We start from the raw sequence: 27099 nt of genomic DNA, 5'->3' as shown, positions 1-27099 counted from the left end.
GTATATCCCCCTCGCTCCACTCCAACTGGTATATCCCCCTTCCCCCCACTTCAATTGGTATATCCCCTCCCCCCACTCCAATTGGTATAGCCCCTCCCCCCACCCCAATTGGTATATCCCCTCCCCCCACTCCAATTGTTATATCCCCTCCTCCCACTCCAATTGGTATATCCCCCTCCCCCCAGTCCAATTGGTATATCCCCCTCGCTCCATTCCAACTGGTATATCCCCCTTACCCCACTTCAATTGGTATATCCCCTCCCCCTACTCCAATTGGTATAGCCCCTCCCCCACCCCAATTGTTATATCCCCCTCCACCCACTCCAATTGGTATATCCCCTCCCCCCACTCCAATTGGTATATCCCCTCCCCCCACTCCAATTGGTATATCCCCCTCCCCCCACTCCAATTGGTATATCCCCCTCCCCCCCGCACCAATTGGTATATGTAACACATGCCCTTATACCTCCCCCCTTCCCACTGTCCAGGGCCCCAAACACGCCTTCCAGGTGAAACAGCGATTTACTTGTACTTCTCGCAATCTAGTATACTGTATTCGCTGCTCACGATGTGGTCTCCTCTACATTGGGGAGACCAAACGCAGATTGGGTGACCGCTTTGCGGAACACCTCCGTTCACTCCGTAAGGGTGACCCCGAGCTTCCGGTTGCCTGTCACTTTAATTCAACGCTCCATTCCCACTCGGACCTCACCGTCCTTGGCCTCTTGTATTGTTCCACGGAATCTCAACGTAAACTCGAGGAACAGCACCTCATCTTCCGATTAGGCACTCTGCAGGCTTCCGGACTCAATATCGAGTTCAACAATTTCAGATCATAATCTCGGCCACTATTACATTTTTTCTTGTAATTTTTCCACTCCTTTCTCCGCCCCCCCCCTTTCCTTTTGTTTCGCTCTCACACTTGGCAGCTATCCCTTGCCCTGTCAGTACTCTTTAGATCCAATCTCAGCCTATTACCATCTCGTCTAGCTTCTCACACCATTCATTGTCTCTTTTTTACTTCTTTTGTTTCTTTTAATCTTTCGCCCGATCGCAGCCCTGCCTCCGATACATCTTTTCTTTCCAGTTTTGAAGAAGGGTTCGACCCGAAACGTCAACTCAAATTTCTGTCCACGGATGTTCCCTGACTTGCTGAGTTTTTCCAGCATTTTCTGTTGTTATTTCCAATTGGTATATCCCCTCCCCTCCACTCCAATTGGTATATACCCCCCTCCCCCCACTCCAATTGGTATATCCCCCTCCCCCCACTCCAATTCGTATATCCCCTCCCCCCACTCCAATTGGTATATCCCCCTCCCCCCACTCCAATTGGTATATCCCCTCCCCCAACTCCAAATTGGTAAAGCACCTCCCCCCACTCCAATTGGTATATCCCCCTCCCCCCACTCCAAATGGTATATCCCCCTCCCCTCACTCCGATTGGTATATCCCCTCCCCCCGCACCAATTGGTATATCCCCTCCCCCACTCCAATTGGTATATCTCCTCCCCCCGCACCAATTGGTATATCCCCCTCCCCCCACTCCAATTGGTATATCCCCTTCCCCCCACTCCAATTGGTATATCCCCTCCCCCACTCCAATTGGTATATCTCCTCCCCCACTCAAATTGGTATATCACCTCCCCCCACTCCAATTGGTATATCCCCTCCCCCCACTCCAATTGGTATATCCCCTCCCCCCACTCCAATTGGTATATCCCCCGCCCCACACTCCAATTGGTATATGCCCTCCCCCCACTGCAATTGTTATATCCCCACCCCCCACTCCAATTGCTATATCCCCTCCCCCACTCCAATTGGTATATCCCCTCCCCCCACTCCAATTGGAATATCCCCTCCCCCCACTCCAATTGGTATATCCCCTCCCCCACTCCAATTGGTATATCACCTCCCCCCACTCCAATTGGTATATCCCCTCCCCCCACTCCAATTGGTAAATCCCCTCCTCCCACTCTAATTGGTATATCCCCTCCCCCCACTCCAATTGGTATATCCCCTCCCCCCACTCCAATTGGTATATCCCCTCCCCCCACTCCAATTGGTATATCCCATCCCCCAACTCCAATAGGTATATCCCCCTCCCCCCACTCCAATTGGTATACCCCCCTCCCCCCACTCCAATTGGTATCTCACCCCTCCCTCCAATTGGTATATCCCCTTCCCCCACTCCAATTGGTATATCCCCTCCCCCCACTCCAATTGGTATATCCCCTCCCCCCACTCCAATTGGTATATCCCCTCCCCCCACTCCAATTGGTATAACCCCCTCCCCCCCGCACCAATTGGTATATCCACCTCCCCCCACTCCAATTGGTATATCCCCCTCACTCCACTCCAATTGGTATATCCCCCACCCCCACTCCAATTGGTATATCCCCCTCCCCCCACTCCAATTGGTATACCCCCCTCCCCCCACTCCAATTGGTATATCCCCGCCCCACTCCAATTGGTATATCCTCTCCGCCCACTCCAATTGGTATATCCCCCTCGCCCCACTCCAACTGGTATATCCCCCTCCCCCCCACTTCAATTGGTATATCCCCTCCCCCCACTCCAATTGGTATATCCCCTCCCCCCACTCCAATTGGTATATCCCCTCCCCCCACTCCAATTGGTATATCCCCTCCTCCCACTCCCATTCGTATATCCCCCTCCCCCCCGCACCAATTGGTATATCCCCCTCCCCCCCACTCCAATTGGTATATCCCCCTTGCTCCACTCCAATTTGTATATCCCCCTCCCCCCCACTTCAATTGGAATATCCACTCCCCCACTCCAATTGGTATATCCCCTCCTCCCACTCCAATTGATATATCCCCCTCCCCCCACTCCAATTGGTATATCCCCTTCCCCCACTCCAATTGGTATATCCCCCTCCCACCACACCAATTGGTATATCCCCCTCTCCCCACACCAATTGGTATATCCCCCCCACTCCAATTGGTATATCCCCTCCCCCCACTCCAATTGGTATATCCCCCTCGCTCCCCTCCAATTGGTATATCCCCTCCCCCCACTCCAATTGGTATATCCCCTGCCCCACACTCCAATTGGTATATCCCCTCCCCCCACTCCAATTGGTATATCCCCTCCCCCCACTCCAATTGGTATATCCCCACCCCCCCACTCCAATTGGTATATCCCCTCCCCCACACCAATTGGTATATACCCCTCCCACTGCTCCAATTGATATATCCCCCACCCCCCCACTCCAATTGGTATATCCCCCTCCCACCACACCAATTGGTATATCCCCCTCTCCCCACACCAATTGGTATAGCCCCCTCCCCCACACTAATTTATCCATCCCCCTCCCCCCACTCCAATTGGTATATCACACTCCCCCCACTCCAATTGGTATCCCCTCCCCCCACTCCAATTGGTATATCCCCACTCCAATTTGTATATCCCCTCCCCCCACACCAATTGGTATATCCCCCTCCCCCCCACTCCAATTGGTATATCACCTCCCCCCACACCAATTGGTATATCCCCTCCCCCCACTCCAATTGGTATAGCCCCCTCCCCCCACTCCAATTGGTATATCCCCTCCACCCATTCCAATTGGTATATCCCCCTCCCCCCCTCCAATTGGTATATCCCCTCCCCCCACTCCAATTGGTATATCCCCTCCCCCACTCCAATTGGTATATCCCCTCCCCCCATTCCAATTGGTATATCCCCTCCCCCCACTCCAATTGGTATATTCCCCTCCCCCCACTCCAATTGGTATATCCCTTCCCCCCCACTCCAATTGGTATATCCCCTCCCCCCCACTCCTATTGGTATATCCCTCTCCCCCACTACAGTTTGTATATCTCCCTCCAACCACACCAATTGGTATATCCCCCTCCCACCACCCCAATTGTTCTATCCCCCTCCCCCCACTCCGATTGGATTATCCCCTCCCCCCACACCAATTGGGATATCCCCCTCCCCCCACACCAATGGGTATATCCCCCTCCCCCCACACCAATTGGTATATCACCCTCCCCCCCACTCCAATTGGTATATCCCCCTCCCCCCACTCCAATTGGTAAATCCCCCGCCCCACACTCCAATTGGTATATCCCCTCCCCCCCACTCCAATTGGTATATCCCCCTCCCCCCACTCCAATTGGTATATCCCTTCCCCCCCACTGCAATTGGTATATCCCCATCCCCCCACTCCAATTGGTCTATCCCCTTCCCCCACTCCAATTTGGTAAAGCACCTCCCCCCACTGCAATTTGTATATCCCCCTCCCCCCACTCCAATTGGTTTAGCCCCCTCCCCCCCACTCCAATTGGTATATCCCCCTCCTCCCACCCCAATTGGTATATCCCCTCCCCACTCCAATTGCTATATCCCCTCACCCCACTCCCTGCACCAATTGTGTAAGTTCTAAATTTGTGTGAGTGTGTGTGATTTTTTTCATTCATTTATGGGATCAGGGTTTCGCTGGCAAGCCCAGCATTTATTGCCTATCCCTCGTTGTCCTCGAGAAGGTGGCGGTGAGCCGCCTTCTTGAACCTCTGCAGTCCGTGCAGTGAAGGTGCTCCCACAGTGCTGTTAGGGAGGGAGTTCCAGGATTTTGACCCAGCGACGATGAAGGATCGGCCGATATATTTCCAAGACAGGATTGTGTGTGACTTGGAGGGGAATTTGGAGGTGGTGGTGTTCCCATGCGCCTGCTGCCCTTGTCCTTTTAGGTGGAAGAGGTCGCGGGTTTGGGAGGTGCTGCCGAAGAAGCCTTGGCGAGTTGCTGCAGTGCATCTTGTAGATGGTGCACACTGTGGACACGGTACGCCAGTGGTGGAGGGAGTGAATATTTAAGGTGGTGATCGGGGTGCCGATCAAGCGGGCTGCTTTGTCCTGGATGGTATCGAGCTTCTTGAGTGTTGTTGGAGCTGCACTCATCCAGGCAAGTGGAGAGTATTCCATCACACTCCTTACTTGTGCCTTGTAGATGGTGGAAAGTGTAAGCGTGAGCGAGAGTGTGTGTGTGAGAGTGAGCGAGAGATTGTGTGAGAGTGAGTGTGTGTGAGTGTCAGGATGTGAGAGTGAGCAAGAGTGTGTGTGAGTGAGTGTGAGATTGTGTGTGAGTGAGCGAGAGTGAGAGTGAGAGAGTGAGCAAGTGAGAGAGTGTGTGAAAGAGAGAGTGAGCGAGTGTGAGAGTGAGCGAGTGTGAGAGTGAGCGAGTGTGAGTGAGCAAGTGTGAGAGTGAGCGAGTGTGAGAGTGTGTGTGAGAGTGTGTGTGAGTGTAAGTGTGAGAGAGATTGTGTGTGAGTGAGCGTGTGAGAGTGAGCGAGAGAAAGGGTGAGAATGACGAGTGTGTGTGAGAGTGAGTGTGTGTCTGTGTGTGCAAACAATGACACGGGCCAGTATCCTGCTTCCCATTACACACTCCCCCTCCAAGCCGCCCCACACTTGCAGCAGTGCCGCACACACAGGATGGCCCCAGGCTCAGTTCCGCGTCTAGACTCGTCGAACCAATCGAGGACCGCGAAGATTGCGCTCAGCCTCTCAAGGGGTCGTAAAAAATAAATTCAACCGGGTGCCATGTCTTGGCCATCGGTAAGAGTGTGGTACAAAGTTGTAGCTAAACTGGACATGACATTGGGGCAACATTGATCTGAAAACACAGCGTCAGGTTTTACATATACGCTGACAACACCCAGCTCTACCTCACCAGGGGCAGTACTGAGGGAGCGCCGCACTGTCGGAGGGGCAGTACTGAGGGAGCGCCGCACTGTCAGAGGGGCTGTACTGAGGGAGCGCCGCACTGTCGGAGGGGCAGTACTGAGGGAGGGCTGCACTGTTGGAGGGGCAGTACTGAGGGAGCGCTGCACTGTCGGAGGGGCAGTACTGAGAGAGCCCTGCACTGTCGGAGGGGCAGTACTGAGAGAGCCCTGCACTGTCGGAGGGGCAGTACTGAGGGAGTGCCGCACTGTCGGAGGGTCAGTACTGAGAGAGCCCTGCACTGTCGGAGGGGCAGTACTGAGGGAGTGCCGCACTGTCGGAGGGTCAGTACTGAGAGAGCCCTGCACTGTCGGAGGGGCAGTACTGAGGGAGCGCCGCACTGTCGGAGGGGCAGTACTGAGGGAGCGCAGCACTGTCGGAGGGGCAGTACTGAGGGAGTGCTGTACTATCGGAGGGGCAGTACTGAGGGAGCGCTGCACTGTCGGAGGGGCAGTACTGAGGGAGCGCAGCACTGTCGGAGGGGCAGTACTGAAGGAGCGCAGCACTGTCGGAGGGGCAGTACTGAGGAAGCGCTGCACTGCAAGTGAGTCAATACTGAGGGAGCGCTGCACTGTCGGAGGGGCAGTACTGAAGGAGCGCTGCACTGTCGGAGGGTCAGTACTGAGGGAGTGCTGCACTGTTGGAGGGTCAGTACTGAGGGAGCGCCGCACTGTCGGAGGGGCAGTACTGAGGGAGCGCTGTATTGTCGGAGATCTTTCAGAGGAAACGTTAAATCGAGGGCCCCGTCTGCCCTCTCGGGGGGATGTAAAACAGATGATCTGGTCATTATCGCATTGCTGTTTGTGGGAGCTTGACGTGCGCAAATTGGCTGCTGCGTTCCCTACATTACAACAGTGACTACACTTCAAAAAGTACTTCGTTGGCTGTCAATCGCTTTGGGACGTCCTGAGGTAGTGAAAGGCGCTGTAAAACTGCGAGACTTTTCCTTTTGTAGTCAGTGAGTGTTGGCATTTTCGAGAGAGTCGTGCAGAGAATGAGGGAGAAATCACCGTCCATCGTTTCTCCTTTACAGATCACAAGAAGCACCTTTGCATTCAAGCCAAGTTACGAAGACCTTGGGAAGTGCTTGCAAGCTTTGAAATGTCACTGCACCGGCCACAATGTCAAGAGCCTCTCAATGCCAAGGTACATCACCCTTAAGAATGCCAGGGTCGAAGAGAGACTCGGGACAGTCGATGGGGTTCGACTGGGTTTCCGCCGAAACGTAACATCAGGACTCGAGCGAACAGGAGAGTCCGGCAATGGGTGACGGTTGATATTCTCACCCCAGAGAGGGAAACAGAATCAGAGAGAGGTGCAATAGGTGGACAGTGTAGAGGGTGATTTACTCTGTGTCTAACCCGTGCTGTACCTGCCCTGGGAGGGTTTGATCGGGTAGTCTAGAGGGAGTTTTACTCTGTATCTAACCCGTTCTGTACCTGCCCTTGGAGTGTTTGATGTGACAGTGCAGAGGGAGCTTTACTCTGTATCTAATCTGTGCTGTGCCTGCCCTGGGAGTGTTTGATGTGACAGTGTAGAGGGAGCTTTACTCTGTATCTAACCCGTGCTGTTCCTGCCCTGGGAGTGTTTGATGGATCAGTGTAGAGGGAGCTTTACTCTGTATCTAACCCGTGCTGTACCTGCCCTGGGAGTGGTGATGGGGCAGTGTAGAGGGAGCTTTATTCTGTATCTAACCCGTGCTGTACCTGCCCTGGGAGTGGTGTCGGGACAGTGTAGAGGGAGCATACTCTGTATCTAACCCGTGCTGTGCCTGCCCTGTGAGTGTTTGATGGGACAGTGTAGAGGGAGCTTTACTCTGTATCTAACCCGTGCTGTACCTGCCCTGGGAGTGTTTGATGGGACAGTGTAGAGGGAGATTTACTCTGTATCTAACCCGTGCTGTACCTGCCCTGGGAGTGTTTGATGGGACAGTGTAGAGGGAGCTTTACTCTGTATCTAACCCAAGCTGTACCTGCCCTGGGAGTGTTTGATGGGACAGTGTAGAGGGAGCTTTACTCTGTATCCAACTCGTGTTGTACCTGCCCTGGGAGTTATTGATGGGACAGTGTAGAGGGAGCTTTACTCTGTATCTAACCTGTGTTGTACCTGCCCTGGGAGTGTTTGATGGGACAGTGTAGAGGAAGCTTTGCTCTGTATCTAACCCGTGCTGTACGTGTCCTGGAAGTGTTTGATGGGACAGTGTAGAGTGAGCTTTACTCTGTATCTAACCCGTGCTGTACCTGCCCTAGGAGTGTTTGATGGGGCAGTGTAGAGGGAGCTTTACTCTGTATCTAACCCGTGCTGTACCTGCCCTGGGAGTGTTTGCTGGGACAGTGTAGAGGGAGTTTTACTCTGTATCTAACCCGTGCTGTACCTGCTCTGGGAGTGTTTGATGGGACAGTGTAGAGGGAGCTTTACTCTGTATCTAACCCGTGCTGTACCTGCCCTGGGAGTGTTTGATGGGGCAGTGTAGAGGGAGCTTTACTCTGTATCTAACCCGTGCTGTACCTGCCCTGGGAGTGTTTGATGGGGCAGTGTAGAGGGAGCTTTACTCTCTGTCTAACCCATGCTGTACCTGCCCTGGGAGTGTTTGATGAGACAGTGTAGAGGGAGCTTTACTCTGTATCTAACCCGTGCTGTACCTGCCCTGGGAGTGTTTGATGGGACAGTGTGGAGGGAGCTTCACTCTGTATCTAACCCGTGCTGTACCTGCCCTGGGAGTGTTTGATGGGACAGTGTAGAGGAAACTTTACTCTGTATCTAACCTGTGCTATACCTGCCCTGGGAGTGTTTGATGGGGCAGTGTAGAGGGAGCATTACTCTGTATCTAACCGGTGCTGTACCTGCCCTGGGACTGTTTGATGGGACAGTGTAGAGGTAACTTTACTCTGTATCTAACCCGTGCTGTACCTGCCCTGGGAGTGTTTGATGGGACAGTGTAGAGGGAGCATTACTCTGTATCTAACCGGTGCTGTACCTGCCCTGGGACTGTTTGATGGGACAGTGCAGAGGGAGCTTTACTCTGTATCTAACCCGTGCTGTACCTGCCCTGGGACTGTTTGATGGGACAGTGTAGCGGGAACTTTACTCTGTATCTAACCCGTGCTGTACCTGCCCTGGTAGTGTTTGATGGGACAGTGTAGAGGGAACTTTACTCTGTATCTAACCCGTGCTGTACCTGCCCTGGTAGTGTTTGATGGGACAGTGTTGAGGGAGCTTTACTCTGTATCTAACCCGTGCTGTACCTGCCCTGGGAGTGTTTGATGGGACAGTGTAGAGGGAGCTTTACTCTGTATCTAACCCAAGCTGTACCTGCCCTGGGAGTGTTTGATGGGACAGTGTAGAGGGAGCTTTACTCTGTATCCAACTCGTGTTGTACCTGCCCTGGGAGTTATTGATGGGACAGTGTAGAGGGAGCTTTACTCTGTATCTAACCTGTGTTGTACCTGCCCTGGGAGTGTTTGATGGGACAGTGTAGAGGAAGCTTTGCTCTGTATCTAACCCGTGCTGTACCTGTCCTGGAAGTGTTTGATGGGACAGTGTAGAGGGAGCTTTACTCTGTATCCAACTCGTGCTGTACCTGCCCTGGGAGTGTTTGATGGGGACAGTGTAGAGGGAGCTTTGCTCTGTATCTAACCCGTGCTGTACCTGTCCTGGAAGTGTTTGATGGGACAGTGTAGAGGGAGCTTTGCTCTGTATCTAACCCGTGCTGTACCTGCCCTGGGAGTGTTTGATGGGACAGTGTAGAGGGAACTTTGCTCTGTATCTAACCTGTGCTATACCTGCCCTGGGAGTTTTTGATTGGACAGTTTAGAGGGAGCTTTACGCTGTATCTAACCCGTGCTGTATCTGGCCTGGGAGTGTTTGATGGGACAGTGTAGAGGGAGCTTTACTCTGTATCTAACCCGTGCTGTACCTGCCCTGGGAGCGTTTGACGGGACAGTGTAGAGGGAGCTTTACTCTGTATCTAACCCGTGCTGTACCTGCCCTGGGAGTGTTTGATGGGACAGTGTAGAAACATAGAAACATAGAAGATAGGAGCAGGAGTAGGCCATTCGGCCCCTCGAGCCTGCTCAGCCATTCAATGAGATCATGGCTGATCATCCAATTTCAGTACCCTGTCCCTGCTTTCTCCCCATATCCCTTGATCGCTTTAGCCTTAAGAAATATATCTAACTCCTTCTTGAATATATTTAATGAATTGGCCTCAACTGCCTTCTGAGGTAGAGAATTCCACAGGTTCACCACTCTCTGGGTGAAGAAATTCCTCCTCATCTCAGTCCTAAATGGCTTACCCCTTATCCTTAGACTGTGACCCCTGGTTCTGGACTCCCCGGCCATCGGGAACATCCTTCCTGCATCTAGTCTGTCTAGTCCTGTTAGAATTTTATAAGTTTCAATGAGATCCCCTCTCATTCTTCTAAACTCCAGCGAGTATAAGCCCAATCGACCCAATCTCTCCTCATACGTCATTCCTGCCATCCCAGGTATCGGTCTGGTGAATCTTCGCTGCACTCCCTCCATAGCAAGAACATCCTTCCTCAGATAAGGCGACCAAAATTGCATACAATAGTCTCCTCTACATTGGGGAGACCAAACGCAGATTGGGTGACCGCTTTGCGGAACACCTCCGTTCAGTCCGTAAGGGTGACCCCGAGCTTCCGGTCGCCTGTCATTTTAATTCACCGCCCCATTCCCACTCGGACCTCACCGTCCTCGGCCTCGTGTATTGTTCCATGGAAGCTCACCGTAAACTCGAGGAACAGCACCTCATCTTCCGATTAGACACTTTGCAGCCTTCCGGACTCAATATCGGGTTCAACAATTTCAGATCATAACCTCGGCCCCTATTACATTTTTACTTATATTTTTTTTCCACCCCTTTGTTTTGGGTTTTCCCTCCCCCCCCCATCCTTTTTTTTCTCTCTCCCACATGGCAGCTGTCTCTCATCCTGCCAGTACACTTCACACCTAATCTGAGCTGTCTTTGTCTCCACTGTCCTATTACCATCTCGTCTGGTTTTGAATACCTCTTAATGTCTCTTCACTTCTCTTTTGTTCTATCCCAGCCCTGCCTTTCGATCTATTTTATTTCCTTTCCAGTTTTGAAAAAGGGTTTCGACCCGAAACGTCGACTCTAATCTCTCTCCGCAGATGTTGCCTGGCCTGCTGAGTTTTTCCAGCATTTTCTGTTGTTATTTTTGACTTTGTCCGATCCTGTCACTGTTTTCCAAGTGCTCTGCTATTACATCTTTTATAATGGACTCTAGCATTTTCCCCACTACCGACATCAGGCTTACCGGTCTATAATTCCCCGTTTTTTCTCTACCACCTTTTTTGAATATTGGGGTAACATTAGCTACCCTCCAATCCATGGGTACTGTTCCAGATTCCATCGAATGTTGGAAGATGATTAGAAATGCATCTACTATTTCTAGGGCCACTTCCTTAAGTACCCTAGGATGTAGATTATCAGGCCCTGGGGATTGATCAGCCTTCAATCCCATCAATTTCCCTAACACCATTTCCCTACAAATACTGATTTCTTTCAGTTCCTCACTTTCATCAGACCCTATGTTCCCCGACATCTCTGGGAGGTTATTTGTGTCCTCCTTTGTGAAGACAGAACCAAAGTATGTATTTAGTTGGTCTGCCATTTCTTTGTTTCCCATTATAAATTCCCCTGATTCTGACTACGCTTGACTTCACCAATCCTTTTCTCTCTACATATCTATAAAAGATTTACAGTCAGTTTTTATGTTCTCTGCAAGCTTACTCTCATATTCTATTTTCCCCCTCTTAATTAATCCCCTTGTCCTTCTTTGTTGAATCCTAAACTGCTCCCAATCCTCAGGTTTACTGCTTTTTCTGGCCAATTTATATGTCCTCTCCTTGGATCTTATGTTATCCCTAATTTCCCTTGTTAGCCACGGTTGAGTCGCCTTTTTTGTTTTATTTTTATGCCAAACTGGGATGAACAAATTCTGTAGTTCATCCATGTGGTCTTTGAATGTTTGCCATTGCCTATCCACCGTCAACCCTTTGAGTGACATTCCCTAATCAATCCTACCCAACTCGCGCCTCAGACCATCGTAGTTTCCTTTATTAGAGGGAACATTACTCTTTATCTAACCCCGTGCTGTATCTGACCTTGAAGTGTTTGATGGGAAAGTGTAGAAGGAGCTTTACTCTGTATCTAACCCATGCTGTACCAGTCCTGGGAGTGTTTGATGGGACTGGTTGGCAGACAGAAAAAAAGCATTGGAATAAACGGGTCTTTTTCCGAGTGGCAGGCAGTGACTTGTGGGGTACCGCAGGGTTCGGTCCTTGGATCCCAGCTATTCACAATGGGAACTGTTCCAGAATCTATAGAATTTTGGAAGATGACCAGCAATGCATCTACTATTTACATAGATACATAGAAGATAGGAGCAGGAGTAGGCCATTCGGCCCTTCGAGCCTGCTCCGCCACTCAATGAGATCATGGCTGATCATCCAAATTCAGTACCCAGTCCCTGCCTTCTCCCCATATCCCTTGATCCCTTTAGCCTTAAGAAATATATCCAACTCTTTCTTGAATATACTTAATGAACTGGCCTCCACCGCCCTCTGTGGCAGAGAATTCCACAGGTTCACCACTCTCTGGGTGAAGAAATTCCTCCTCATTTCAGTCCTAAATGGCTTACCCCTTATCCTTAGACTATGACCCCTGGTTCTGGACTCCCCGGCCATCAGAAACATCCTTCCTGCATCTAGTCTTCCAGGCCTGACAGAATTTTATAGGTTTCGATGAGATCCCCTCTCAATCTTCTAAACTCCAGTGAGTATAAGCCCAATCGACACAATCTCTCCTCATACGTCATTCCTGCCATCCCAGGTATCAGCCTGGTGAATCTTCGCTGCACTCCTTCCATGGCAAGAACGTCCTTCCTCAGGTAAGGCGACCAAAACTGCACACAATACTCAAGGTGTGGTCTCACCAAGGCCCTGTACAACTGCAGCAAGACATCCTTGTTCTTGTACTCGATCTCTTTTGCTACGAAGGCCAACATACCATTTGCCTTCTTAACCGCCTGCTGCACCTGCATGCTTACCTTCAGCGACTGGTGTACAAGAACGCCCAGGTCTCTTTGCACTTCCCCTTCTCCCAATCTATTACCATTCAAATAATAATCTGCCTTCCTGTTTTTGCCACCAAAGTGGATAACCTCACATTTATCCACATTATAGTGCATTTGCCATGTTTCTACCCAATCACCCAACCTGTCCAAATCGTGCTGGAGTTTCACGACATCCTCCTCACAGCATATCCTCCACCCCAGCTTTGTGTCGTCTGCAAATTTGGAGATATTACATCTAGTTCCCTTGTCTAGATCATTAATATATATTGTGAATAGCTGAGGTCCAAGGACCAATCCCTGCGGTACCCTACTAGTCACTGCCTGCCACTCAGAAAATGACCCGTTTATCCCAACTCTTTGCTTTCTGTCCGCCAACCAGTTCTCTATCCAAGTCAATACCTTGCCCCCAATCCCATGTGCCTTAATTTTGCATGTTAATCTCTTATGCGGGACCTTATCGAAAGCCTTCTGAAAGTCCAAATACACCACATCCACTGGTTCTCCCTTATCTATTTTACCAGTTACATCCTCAAAAAATTCCAGTAGATTAGTCAAGCATGATTTACCTTCTGTAAATCCATGTTGACTTTGTCCGATCCAGTCACTGCTTTCCAAGTGCTCTGCTATTACATCTTTTATAATGGACTCTAGCATTTTCCCCACTACCGATGTCAAGCTTACCGGTCTATAATTCCCCGCCTTTTCTCTACCACCTTTTTTGAATAGTGGGGTAACATTAGCTACCCGCCAATCCATGGGTACCGTTCCAGAGTCTATCGAGTTCTGGAAGATGACCAGCAATGCATCTACTATTTCTAGGGCCACTTCCTTAAGTACCCTGGGATGTAGATTATCAGGCCCTGGGGATTTATCGGCCTTCAGTCCCATCAATTTTCCTAGCACCATTTCCCTACAAATACTGATTTCTTTCAGTTCCACCCTTTCATCAGACCCTATGTTCCCCGGCATCTCTGGGAGGTTATTTGTGTCCTCCTTTGTGAAGACAGAACCAAAATATGTATTTAGTTGGTCTGCCATTTCTTTGTTCCCCATTATAAATTCCCCCGATTCTGACTGCAAGGGACCTACGCTTGACTTCACCAATCTTTTTCTCTTCACATATCTATAAAAGCTTTTACAGTCAGTTTTTATGTTCTCTGCAAGCTTACTCTCATATTCTATTTTCCCTTTCTTAATTAATCCCTTTGTCCTCCTTTGTTGAATCCTAAACTGCTCCCAATCCTCAGGATTATTGCTTTTTCTGGCCAATTTATATGTCCTCTCTTTGGACCTTATGCTATCCCTAATTTCCCTTGTTAGCCACGGTTGGGTCACCTTTTTTGTTTTATTTTTATGCCAAACTGGGATGAACAAATTCTGTAGTTCATCCATTCGGTCTTTGAATGTTTGCCATTGCCTATCCACCGTCAACCTTTTGAGTGCCATTCCCCAATCAATCCTACCCAACTCGCTCCTCAGACCATCATAGTTTCCTTCATTTAAATTGAGGACCCTAGTCTCCGAGTCAACTACTTCATTGTCCATCTTAATGAAGAATTCGATCATATTATGATTGCTCCGACCCAAGGGGCCTCTTACAACAAGATTGCTAATTAATCCTTTCTCGTTACATAATACCCAGTCTAAGATGGCCTGATCTCTGGTTGGTTCCTCGACATATTGGTCCAGGAAACCATCCCGTAAACACTCCAGGAATTCCTCCTCCACAGTATTGTTACTCATTTGGTTGGCCCAATCTATATGTAGATTAAAGTCACCCATGATGACTGCTGTGCCCTTATTGCACGCTTCTTTAATTTCTCTTTTAATGCCATCCCCAACCTCCGCCTTACTGTTTGGAGGTCTATAAACCACTCCCACTAACGTTTTTTTCCCCTCAGTATTTCTCAATTCTACCCATACAGATTCCACCTCATCAGAGCTAATATCCTTCATTACAATTGTGTTAATCCCTTCTTTAACCAGTAATGCTACCCCACCTCCCTTTCCTTTTTGCCTATCTTTCCTGAATATCGAATACCCCTGGATGTTGAGTTCCCAGTCCTGGCCTTCCTTGAGCCACGTTTCTGTAATCCCAACCAAATCGTATTTGTTTACTTCTATTTGCGCAGCCAATTCATCCACCTTATTACAAATGCTCCTCGCATTAAGACACAAAGCCTTCAGGCTTGTTTTTTTAACGCTCTTAGACCTATTAGAATTATTATTTACTGTGGCCATGTTTGATTTAAACCGTTCTTTTCTCTGACTGCCACTTTTGTTTTTCTCCTTCCTATCTTTTGCTTTTATCCTTGTTTCCCTTTCCTCTGTCTCCCTGCTCAGGTTCCCAACCCCCTGCCATTTTAGTTTAAACCCTCCCCCACAGCACTAGCAAACACTCCCCCTAGGACATTGGTTCCAGCCCTGCCCAGGTGCAAACCGTCTGGTTTGAACTGGTCCCACCTCCCCCAGAACCGGTTCCAATGTCCCAGGAACTTGAATCCCTCCCGCTGGCACCATTCCTCTAGCCACGTATTCATCTGAAGTATCCTTCTATTTCTACTCTGACTAGCACGTGGCACTGGTAGCAATCCTGAGATTACTACCTTTGAGGTCCTGTTTTTTAATTTATCTCCTAACTCCCTATACTCCGCTTTTAGGACCTCATCCCGCTTTTTACCTATATCGTTGGTGCCTATATGCACCATGACAACTGGCTGTTCACCCTCCCCTTCCAAGATGTTCTGGAGTCGCTCGGAGACATCCTTGACTCTTGCACCAGGGAGGCAACACACCATCCTGGAGTCTCGTTTGCAGCCACAGAAACACCTATCTATTCCCCTTACAATTGAATCCCATATTACTATAGCTCTACCCCTCTTTTTCCTCCCATTCTGTGCAGCAGAGCCACCCCTGGTGCCAGGAAGTTGGCTGCTGCTGCCTTCCTCTGCTAAGCCATCCCCCCCAACTTCCTAGGGCCACTTCCTTAACTACCCTTGGATGCAGATTATCAGGCTCTGGGGATTTATCGGCCTTCAATCCCGTCAATTTCCCTAACACCATTTCCCTATAAATACTGATTTCATTCAGTTCCTCTCTCTCATTAGACCATATGTTCCCCGACATCTCTGGGAGGTTATTTGTGTCCTCCTTTGTGAAGACAGAACCAAAGTATGTATTTAATTGGTCGGCCATTTCTTTGTTCCCCATTATAAATTCCCCTGATTCTGACTGCAAGGGACCTACGCTTGACTTCACCAATCTTTTTCTATAGAAGCTTTTACAGTCAGTTTTTATGTTCCCTGCAAGCTTACTGTCATACTCTATTTTCCCCCTCTTAATTAATCCCTTTGTCCTCCTTTGTTGAATCCTAAACTGCTCCCAATCCTCAGGTTTACTGCTTTTTCTGGCCAATTTATATGTCCTCTCCTTGGATCTTATGCTATCCCTAATTTCCCTTGTTAGCCACGGTTGAGTCACCATTTTTGTTTTATTTTTATGCCAAACAGGGATGAACAAATTCTGTAGTTCATCCATGCGATCTTTAAATGTTTGCCATTGCCTATCCACCGTCAACCCTTTGAGTAACATTCCCCAATCAATCCTACCCAACTCGCGCCTCATACCATCGTAGTTTCCTTTATTTAAATTCAGGACCCTAGTCTCTGAGTCAACTACTTCACTCTCCATCTTAATGAGGAATTCTAGCATATTATGATCGCTCCGCCCCAAGGGGCCTCACACAACAAGATTGCTAATTATTCCTTTCTTATTACATAATACCCAGTCTAAGATGGCCTGATCTCTAGTTGGTTCCTCGACATATTGGTCCAGGAAACCATCCCGTATACACTCCAGGAATTCCTCCTCCACAGTATTGCTACTAATTTGGTTAGCCCAATCTATATGTAGATTAAAATCACCCATGATAATTGCTGTGCCCTTATTGCACATGTCTCTAATTTCCCGTTTAATGCCATCCCCGACCTCCGCATTACTGTTTGGGGGTCTGTATACAACTCCCACTAACGTTTTCTGTCCTTTGGTATTTCTCAGCTCTACCCATACAGATTCCACATTATCAGAGCTAATATCCTTCTTACAATTGTGTTAATCTCCTCTTTAATCAGCAATGCTACCCCACCTCCTTTTCCTTTCTGCCTATCTTTCCTGAATATTGAATACCCCTGGATGTTGAGTTTCCAGCCTTGGTCACCCTGGAGCCATGTTTCCGTAATCCCAATCATATCATATTCGTTTACATCTATTTGCGCAGCTAATTCATCCACCTTATTACGAATGCTCCTCGCATTAAGACACAAAGCCTTCAGGCTTGTTTTTTTAGAATTACAATATACTGTGGCCATGTTTGATTTAAACCCTTGATTTCTCTGATTGCCACCTTTGTTTTTCTCCTTCCTGTCTTTTGCTTCTATCGTTGTTTCCCTTTCCTCTGTCTCCCTGCACAGGTTCCCAACCCCCTGCCATTTTAGTTTAAACCCTCCCCCACAGCACTAGCAAACACTCCCCCTAGGTTGTACTGGTCCCACCTCCCCCAGAACCGGTTCCAATGCCCCAGGAATTTGAATCCCTCCCCCTTGCACCATTCCTCTAGCCATGCATTCATCTGAAATATCCTTCTATTTCTACTCTGACTAGCATGTGGCACTGGTAGCCATCCTGAGATTACTACCTTTGAGGTCCTATTTTTTAAATTACCTCCTAATTCCCTATATTCAGCTTTTAGGACCTCATCCTGGTTTTTACCTATATCGTGTAGAGGGAGCTTTACTCTGTGTCTAACCCGTGCTCTCCCTGCCCAGGGAGTGTTTGATGGGACAGTGTAGAGGGAGCTTTACTCTGTATCTAACCCGTGCTGTACCTGTCCTGGGAGTGTTTGATGGGGACAGTGTAGAGGGAGCTTTACTCTGTATCTAACCCGTGCTGTACCTGCCCTGGGAGTGTTTGATGGGACAGTGTAGAGGGAGCTTTACTCTGTATCTAGCCCGTGCTGTACCTGCCCTGGGAGTGTTTGATGTGACAGTGTAGAGGGAGCTTTACTCTGTATCTAACCCGTGCTGTACCTGTCCTGGGAGTGTTTGATGGGACAGTGTAGAGGGAGCTTTACTCTGCATCTAACCCGTGCTGTACCTGTCCTGGGAGTGTTTGATGGGACAGTGTAGAGGGAGCTTTACTCTGTATCTAACCCGTGCTGTACCTGTCCTGGGAGTGTTTGATGGGACAGTGTAGAGGGAGATTTACTCTGTATCTAACCCGTGCTGTACCTGCCCTGGGAATGTTTGATGGGACAGTGTAGAGGGAGCTTTACTCTGTATCTAACCTGCGCTGTACCTGCCCTAGGAGTGTTTGATGGGGCAGTGTAGAGGGAGCTTTACTCTGTATCTAACCCGTGCTGTACCTGCCCTAGGAGTGTTTGATGGGGCAGTGTAGAGGGAGCTTTACTCTGTATCTAACCCGTGCTGTACCTGCCCTGGGAGTGTTTGCTGGGACAGTGTAGAGGGAGTTTTACTCTGTATCTAACCTGTGCTGTACCTGCTCTGGGAGTGTTTGATGGGACAGTGTAGAGGGAGCTTTACTCTGTATCTAACCCGTGCTGTACCTGCCCTGGGAGTGTTTGATGGGGCAGTGTAGAGGGAGCTTTACTCTCTATCTAACCCATGCTGTACCTGCCCTGGGAGTGTTTGATGAGACAGTGTAGAGGGAGCTTTACTCTGTATCTAACCCGTGCTGTACCTGCCCTGGGAGTGTTTGATGGGACAGTGTGGAGGGAGCTTCACTCTGTATCTAACCCGTGCTGTACCTGCCCTGGGAGTGTTTGATGGGACAGTGTAGAGGAAACTTTACTCTGTATCTAACCCGTGCTATACCTGCCCTGGGAGTGTTTGATGGGGCAGTGTAGAGGGAGCATTACTCTGTATCTAACCGGTGCTGTACCTGCCCTGGGACTGTTTGATGGGACAGTGCAGAGGTAACTTTACTCTGTATCTAACCCGTGCTGTACCTGCCCTGGGAGTGTTTGATGGGACAGTGTAGAGGGAGCTTTACTCTGTATCTAACCCGTGCTTTACCTGCCCTGGGAGTGTTTGATGGGACGGTGCAGAGGGAGCTTTACTCTGTATCTAACCCGTGCTGTACCTGCCCTGGGAGTGTTTGATGGGACGGTGCAGAGGGAGCTTTACTCTGTATCTAACCCCGTGCTGTACCTGCCCTGGGAGTGTTTGATGGGACAGTGTAGAGGGAACTTTACTCTGTATCTAACCCGTGCTGTACCTGCCCTGGGAGTGTTTGATGGGACAGTGTAGAGGGAGCTTTACTCTGTATCTAACCCGTGCTGTACCTGCCCTGGGAGTGTTTGATGGGACGGTGTAGAGGGAGCTTTACTCTGTATCTAACTCGTGCTGTACCTGCCCTGGGAGTGTTTGATGGGACAGTGTAGAGGGAGCTTTACTCTGTATCTAACCCGTGCTGTACCTGCCGTGGCAGTGTTTGATGGGACAGTGTAGAGGGAGCTTTACTCTGTATCTAACCCGTGCTGTACCTGCCCTGGGAGTGTTTGATGGGACAGTGTAGAGGGAGCTTTACTCTGTATCTAACCCGTGCTGTACCTGCCCTGGGAGTGTTTGATGGGACAGTGTAGAGGGAGCTTTACTCTGTATCTAACCCGTGCTGTACCTGCCCTGGGAGTGTTTGATGGGACAGTGTAGAGGGAGCTTTACTCTGTATCTAACCCGTGCTGTACCTGCCCTGGGAGTGTTTGATGGGACAGTGTAGAGGGAGCTTTACTCTGTATCTAACCCATGCTGTACCTGCCCTGGGAGTGTTTGATGGGACAGTGTAGAGGGAGCTTTACTCTGTATCTAACCCGTGCTGTACCTGCCCTGGGAGTGTTTGATGGGACAGTGTAGAGGGAGCTTTACTCTGTATCTAACCCGTGCTGTACCTGCCCTGGGAGTGTTTGATGGGACAGTGTAGAGGGAGCTTTACTCTGTATCTAACCCATGCTGTACCTGCCCTGGGAGTGTTTGATGGGACAGTGTAGAGGGAGCTTTACTCTGTATCTAACCTGTGCTGTACCTGCCCTGGGAGTGTTTGATGGGGCAGTGTAGAGGGAGCATTACTCTGTATCTAACCCGTGCTGTACCTGCCCCAGGAGTGTTTGATGGGACAGTGTAGAGGGAGCTTTACTCTGTATCTAACCCGTGCTGTACCTGCCCTGTGAGTGTTTGATGGGACAGTGTAGAGGGAGCTTTACTCTGTATCTAACCCGTGCTGTACCTGCCCTGGGAGTGTTTGATGGGACAGTGTGGAGGGAGCTTTACTCTGTATCTAACCCGTGCTGTACCTGCCCTGGGAGTGTTTGATGGGACAGTGTAGAGGGAGCTTTACTCTGTATCTAACCCATGCTGTACCTGCCCTGGGAGTGTTTGATGGGACAGTGTAGAGGGAGCTTTACTCTGTATCTAACCCATGCTGTACCTGCCCTGGGAGTGTTTGATGGGACAGTGTAGAGGGAGCTTTACTCTGTATCTAACCCGTGCTGTACCTGCCCTGGGAGTGTTTGATGGGACAGTGTAGAGGGAGCTTTACTCTGTATCTAACCCATGCTGTACCTGCCCTGGGAGTGTTTGATGGGACAGTGTAGAGGGAGCTTTACTCTGTATCTAACCTGTGCTGTACCTGCCCTGGGAGTGTTTGATGGGGCAGTGTAGAGGGAGCATTACTCTGTATCTAACCCGTGCTGTACCTGCCCCAGGAGTGTTTGATGGGACAGTGTAGAGGGAGCTTTACTCTGTATCTAACCCGTGCTGTACCTGCCCTGTGAGTGTTTGATGGGACAGTGTAGAGGGAGCTTTACTCTGTATCTAACCCGTGCTGTACCTGCCCTGGGAGTGTTTGATGGGACAGTGTGGAGGGAGCTTTACTCTGTATCTAACCCGTGCTGTACCTGCCCTGGGAGTGTTTGATGGGACAGTGTAGAGGGAGCTTTACTCTGTATCTAACCCATGCTGTACCTGCCCTGGGAGTGTTTGATGGGACAGTGTAGAGGGAGCTTTACTCTGTATCTAACCCATGCTGTACCTGCCCTGGGAGTGTTTGATGGGACAGTGTAGAGGGAGCTTTACTCTGTATCTAACCCGTGCTGTACCTGCCCTGGGAGTGTTTGATGGGACAGTGTAGAGGGAGCTTTACTCTGTATCTAACCCGTGCTGTACCTGCCCTGGGAGTGTTTGATGGGACAGTGTAGAGGGAGCTTTACTCTGTATCTAACCCGTGCTGTACCTGCCCTGGGAGTGTTTGATGGGACAGTGTAGAGGGAGCTTTACTCTGTATCTAACCCGTGCTGTACCTGCCCTGGGAGTGTTTGATGGGACAGTGTAGAGGGAGCTTTACTCTGTATCTAACCCGTGCTGTACCTGCCCTGGGAGTGTTTGATGGGACAGTGTGGAGGGAGCTTTACTCTGTATCTAACCCGTGCTGTACCTGCCCTGGGGGTGTTTGATGGGGCAGTGTAGAGGGAGCTTTACTCTGTATCTAACCCGTGCTGTACCTGCCCCGGGAGTGTTTGATGGGACAGTGTAGAGGGAGCTTTACTCTATATCTAACCCGTGCTGTACCTGCCCTGGGAGTGTTTGATGGGACAGTGTGGAGGGAGCTTTACTCTGTATCTAACCCGTGCTGTACCTGCCCTGGGAGTGTTTGATGGGACAGTGTAGAGGGAGCTTTACTCTATATCTAACCCGTGCTGTACCTGCCCTGGGAGTGTTTGATGGGACAGTATAGAGGGAGCTTTACTCTGTATCTAACCCGTGCTGTACCTGTCCTGGGAGTGTTTGATGGGGCAGTGTAGAGGGAGCTTTACTCTATATCTAACCCGTGCTGTACCTGCCCTGGGAGTGTTTGATGGGACAGTGTAGAGGGAGCTTTACTCTATATCTAACCCGTGCTGTACCTGCCCTGGGAGTGTTTGATGGGACAGTGTAGAGGGAGCTTTACTCTGTATCTAACCCGTGCTGTACCTGCCCTGGGAGTGTTTGATGGGGACAGTGTGGAGGGAGATTTACTCTGTATCTAACCCGTGCTGTACCTGCCCTGGGAGTGTTTGATGGGACAGTGTGGAGGGAGCTTTACTCTGTATCTAACCCGTGCTGTACCTGCCCTGGGAGTGTTTGATGGGACAGTGTAGAGGGAGCTTTACTCTGTATCTAACCCGTGCTGTACCTGCCCTGGAAGTGTTTGATGGGACAGTGTGGAGGGAGCTTTACTCTGTATCTAACCCGAGCTGTACCTGCCCTGGGAGTGTTTGATGGGACAGTGTAGAGGGAGCTTTACTCTGTATCTAACCCGTGCTGTACCTGCCCTGGAAGTGTTTGATGGGACAGTGTGGAGGGAGCTTTACTCTGTATCTAACCCGAGCTGTACCTGCCCTGGGAGTGTTTGATGGGACAGTGTAGAGGGAGCTTTACTCTGTATCTAACCCGTGCTGTACCTGCCCTGGAAGTGTTTGATGGGACAGTGTGGAGGGAGCTTTACTCTGTATCTAACCCGTGCTGTACCTGCCCTGGGAGTGTTTGATGGGACAGTGTGGAGGGAGCTTTACTCTGTATCTAACCCGTGCTGTACCTGCCCTGGGAGTGTTTGATGGGACAGTGTGGAGGGAGATTTACTATCTTCAGAATATGAGCTGCCCACCCCAGACCGGTTGGAAGCTCAGGGTGAAGATAAGGTTTTTGGCCAATTTTTTTAAACACAGCCGCACTCCCCTGAATTCTCTTGATCTTTTTTCTTTCCCCCAAACTCCCCGACAGGATTGGAGCAGGACGGGACCAATTAGACTGGACAGTCGTCTCCCATCTGATTCGTGGGATCTTCCAGGACACCAAGATGAGAATCACCGTCTACTCCTTCAGCCAGAACCAGCAGGCCGCCTCCGATCGGGGTCCTGAGGCAAACAGGGTCCCGGACGTGCGCCCAGGTGAAGCTCTCCAACTTCCAGCTCGATGCTGAGCTGCTCCGTCAGGGAGCGAGGGCTCCAAGAACGGGGAGCCCGGGACATCCCGCACAATCCTCCCTCACATCATCAGTTCAGCCAAAAGAAAACCAGGCCTGGCTTTTCACCTCCGACCTTTCACCTCTGGTCATGTTGGGTTCAAATCGAGCCGGTCACATGGGACAGAGGTCATTGTCTCCCAGTGTGAAGTGAATTTGGTCGTCACAGTGACGACCTACGCTCCCGCATCGCTATCTACGATTGGGCAGAATTGGCAGCTGTCACTCTGTAAGATTCGAAATTTTTCATTATATAATCACACGAGGCAACAGGATTAATAATACAGCTTTATTGACCAAAAGGAAGCTTGTACAGACAAAACCTTTGATAAAAGGGGCACACAAAATGGCCGCCGGACCTTGTGATCAGTTTCTGGACCATTTGATTTCTGTTACTGCAAGCCAGACAGGCTTGTGGATTGAGAGCAGTAAGCCCGCGAAAGCCAGTATCGGGAAACCGAAACACAGGGAAATGGGCATACATATTCAATTGGATTCTAAGTACAAGACAGTTTCAGGCAAACAGGATGGGGCCCATCAAGATATGGGCGGACAATGCATGAACACTTAAACCCATTTAATGTACAAAGGAGAAACCGTTTAACAGCCATCAAGGGAAATCTCCAGACCGATCAATATGCGAACCGAGTCACGGTGACAAAGTAAAAGACATTAAAAGACATTATCGGCCAGGAAGGCCAGTTAAGCTATCACCGGCTCCCGTTACAAGACAAAGCGCCCCTGCAGAGATTTCTGCCCGCCAAAATTATTACAAAGACTGGACTATGATCTGGCGGGAGATAAGACTGGCCCAAAAGGGTATAAATATGGATTTTGAAAAGTCCATCGGCGCCTCTTCTACCTCAGTAGCTTCGGAATTCGATCAGGAAGTTTCGGACGGACATTTCGGGAAGGACAACGTGGTCAGTGTTCAGCCAGACAAGGCTCGGCCGCGACGAGAAGATGACGAGAGTGGCCCGGGTACCGTTGTCGGGAGATCATCGACGACCCAGGCAGAAGAAGGAGAAGACACCCTCAGGAAAACCGACGATCCAGGCCGGAGAGAAAGGACATTCCGGGCCTAGCACTTCCGTGCCTCAACATCCCATCGAGGTGTTTTCCTGTTCCATGAACCCAAATCCACAACAGACTTGGTGGATTTCAGCCATGACGAGCGCTCACCGAGGCTGTGTCCACTGCCTCATCGCCTGAGAGAGAGAGAAAAACAAGCTGCGCCAGAAGTTTCCAAATCCACGTGACGACGGAAAGCTGTGCCAGAAAGGCTGCGAACCCCTTTTTGCGATTCTGATAGTGGTGAGCATGATCCCGAGTTCCTCAAGTCGAAACTTAGTTTAGGTATTGGGGGGGGAGTAAGGTTAAATCGTAATGTGTTTCCCCTTTTACGACGTGCCGTGTGTTCCCCATTTCCATAGAGTCAAGTTCATAAATTTGTGCATGATTGTAGTTACTTTAATCTGTACCTATGACATGTATTTTGTAATGCTTCAAACTGTTTAAAAATAAAAGCATCCATTTTGTGCTATTCAACCTGGTCTATTGAGTCCTTTCTCTGCACTACAGTTCTCTGCATCTAAGTCCAAGGTCTAGAACCGTAGGGGAGAGTGGGTCGAACCACTCAAGGGTAATTATTGCACAAAGCCTGGCAGGAGACCAGAACGAGCAAGAGAAACCCCCTACACTCAGAGAGGATGAGAGGTGACTGTTGTCGGTCATCAGGGGGGAATGATAGAGTGTAGAAGGAGATTTACTCTGTATCTAACACGTGCTGTACCCAGGGGTAAAAGAAACTATATCTAATGAACCCGGTCCCAGAGGGGGAAAGGACAGTGTATCTAACACACTGTGACAACCGGTCCCAGAGGGGGAAAGGACAGTGTATCTAACACACTGTGACACCCGGTCCCAGCGGGGAAAAGGACAGTGTATCTAACACACTGTGACACCCGGTCCCAGAGGGGGAAAGACATTGTATCTAACGCACTGTGACACCCGGTCCCAGAGGGGGAAAGGACAGTGTATCTAACACACTGTGACACCCGGTCCCAGAGGGGGAAAGAACAGTGTATCTAACACACTGTGACACCCGGTCCCAGAGGGGGAAAGAACAGTGTATCTAACGCACAGTGACACCTGGTCCCAGAGGAGGAAAGGACAGTGTATCTAACGCACTGTGACACCCGGTCCCAGAGGGGGAAAGGACAGTGTATCTAACGCACCATGACACCTGGTCCCAGAGGAGGAAAGGACAGTGTATCTAACGCACTGTGACACCCGGTCCCAGAGGGGGAAAGGACAGTGTATCTAACACACTGTGACACCCGGTCCCAGAGGGGGAAAGGACAGTGTATCTAACACAGTGCGACACCCGGTCCCAGAGGGGGAAAGGACAGTGTATCTAACGCACTGTGACACCCGGTCCCAGAGGAGGAAAGGACAGTGTATCTAACGCACTGTGACACCCGGTCCCAGAGGGGGAAAGGACAGTGTATCTAACGCACCATGACACCTGGTCCCAGAGGAGGAAAGGACAGTGTATCTAACGCACTGTGACACCCGGTCCCAGAGGGGGAAAGGACAGTGTATCTAACGCACCATGACACCTGGTCCCAGAGGAGGAAAGGACAGTGTATCTAACGCACTGTGACACCCGGTTCCAGAGGGGGAAAGGACAGTGTATCTAACACACTGTGACACCCGGTCCCAGAGGGTGAAAGGACAGTGTATCTAACGCACAGTGACACCCGGTCCCATAGGGGGAAAGGACAGTGTATCTAACGCACTGTGACACCCGGTCCCAGAGGGGGAAAGGACAGTGCATCTAACGCACTGTGACACCCGGTCCCAGAGGGGGAAAGGACAGTGTATCTAACGCACTGTGACACCCGGTCCCAGAGGGTGAAAGGACAGTGTATCTAACGCACTGTGACACCCGGTCCCAGAGGGGGAAAGGACAGTGTATCTAACGCACTGTGACACCCGGTCCCAGAGGGGGAAAGGACAGTGTATCTAACACACTGTGACACTCGGTCCCAGAGGGGGAAAGGACAGTGTATCTAACGCACTGTGACACCCGGGCCCAGATGTGAGGGGTGCATCAAGTGTGCTGCTAAATGCCTAATGTTATGCCGTAGAGTAAAGCTCATAGATAAATCTGTATCACAAATCTGTATCCAGTGTGATATCATGTAGGGAAGGATGAAAATCTTGAGGCTGTTATTAATTGTGTAACCTGGGTGTTGGAGAATAAGCGTTTTGTAATCAAATGTAATTCAGTGTGTTAATCCAAACCTCGGTTCAATTTCTGACTCTGTTTAATTTTTCACTTTTCACAATCGTGGGTTATAATTTAGCTGTTGCTTCGCATTCCCTCATTGCATCATCGGCAGTAATTAAACTTTATTAATCCTGAAGATTACATTGAATGGTCGCAGAGTTGGCCAAACACAGCACACAGTGGGATCACTGTCCGGGAGTAACTGAGACTTGTTGGAACGCGGGTTCCTAGCTAAAAGACTGAGTTCTACTCAGGCGATCAAACAAAACGAACTTTAATGAAACAAACAGGTTTTAACAAGAAACTGCAGGATAACATCGAATGTAGGTCTGCTCTTTTCAGAGGCTCCACGAGGACTGCCTAGGGTGGTCCCGGGCTGACGTCATGACGTCTTCACGTTCTTCCTGCCAGTGGGGGATCACGTGATGAACGGCATGACGTCATCACGTTTTAACCGCGCTGTTAAAGTAACCACGCTCTGTACAGTTAAACAGCATAAATACAGATACAGACTCAGGCTGTAGCTAACATGTTGTTAAAGGAATTATATACAAATGATCTGAGTCCTTTGGTGGCTCCGCCACATGCGCCCCCCCAGAATTGTCTTTAACAACAAAAGTGAGGCGTTGAGGAGGCCTGACAAGTCTGTCCGAGCGACTTCTGTAACCCTGCAGAGGAAGCTGATGGACGGTGGTCGAGCTGGCGGGCGGCTGTGGTTGAGCTGGCGCAGCGAGCGTGGTTGAGCTGGCATAGCGGCTGCGGGCGGTCGGCCACGTTTCGGCGGTTGAGCGATGACGACTGGGCGGTCCAGGTCTAAGTGAGCCGGTTTCAACCGGTCTACCGAAATGTGATCCGGCTTCCCACCGATGTCGA

General features: G+C 50.0%; 1 protein-coding gene across 1 annotated transcript in view; it reads left to right on the top strand.

Annotated features, from left to right (window-relative positions):
• The window catches only part of LOC147094928 (ADP-ribose glycohydrolase OARD1-like), a 200183-nt gene extending 175710 nt beyond the window's left edge, over positions 1 to 24473 (top strand). Inside the window, exons 4-5 of the mRNA XM_085974553.1 lie at positions 6776 to 6888; positions 22691 to 24473. Of these exons, the coding sequence (XP_085830679.1) occupies positions 6776 to 6888; positions 22691 to 22889 (312 nt within the window). The 3' untranslated portion in view covers positions 22890 to 24473. The remainder of the gene's footprint in view (positions 1 to 6775; positions 6889 to 22690) is intronic.
• Positions 24474 to 27099: the final 2626 nt, after the last annotated feature.

This window comes from Somniosus microcephalus, unplaced genomic scaffold (genome assembly GCF_052327205.1).
Source record: "Somniosus microcephalus isolate GS21.2 unplaced genomic scaffold, FLI_Smic_1.0 unresolved_chr1, whole genome shotgun sequence".
In the NCBI taxonomy this organism is placed as follows: domain Eukaryota; kingdom Metazoa; phylum Chordata; class Chondrichthyes; order Squaliformes; family Somniosidae; genus Somniosus; species Somniosus microcephalus.
The sequence above is the reverse complement of the archived record's forward strand: the minus strand, read 5'-3'. Positions and strand labels throughout refer to the sequence as shown.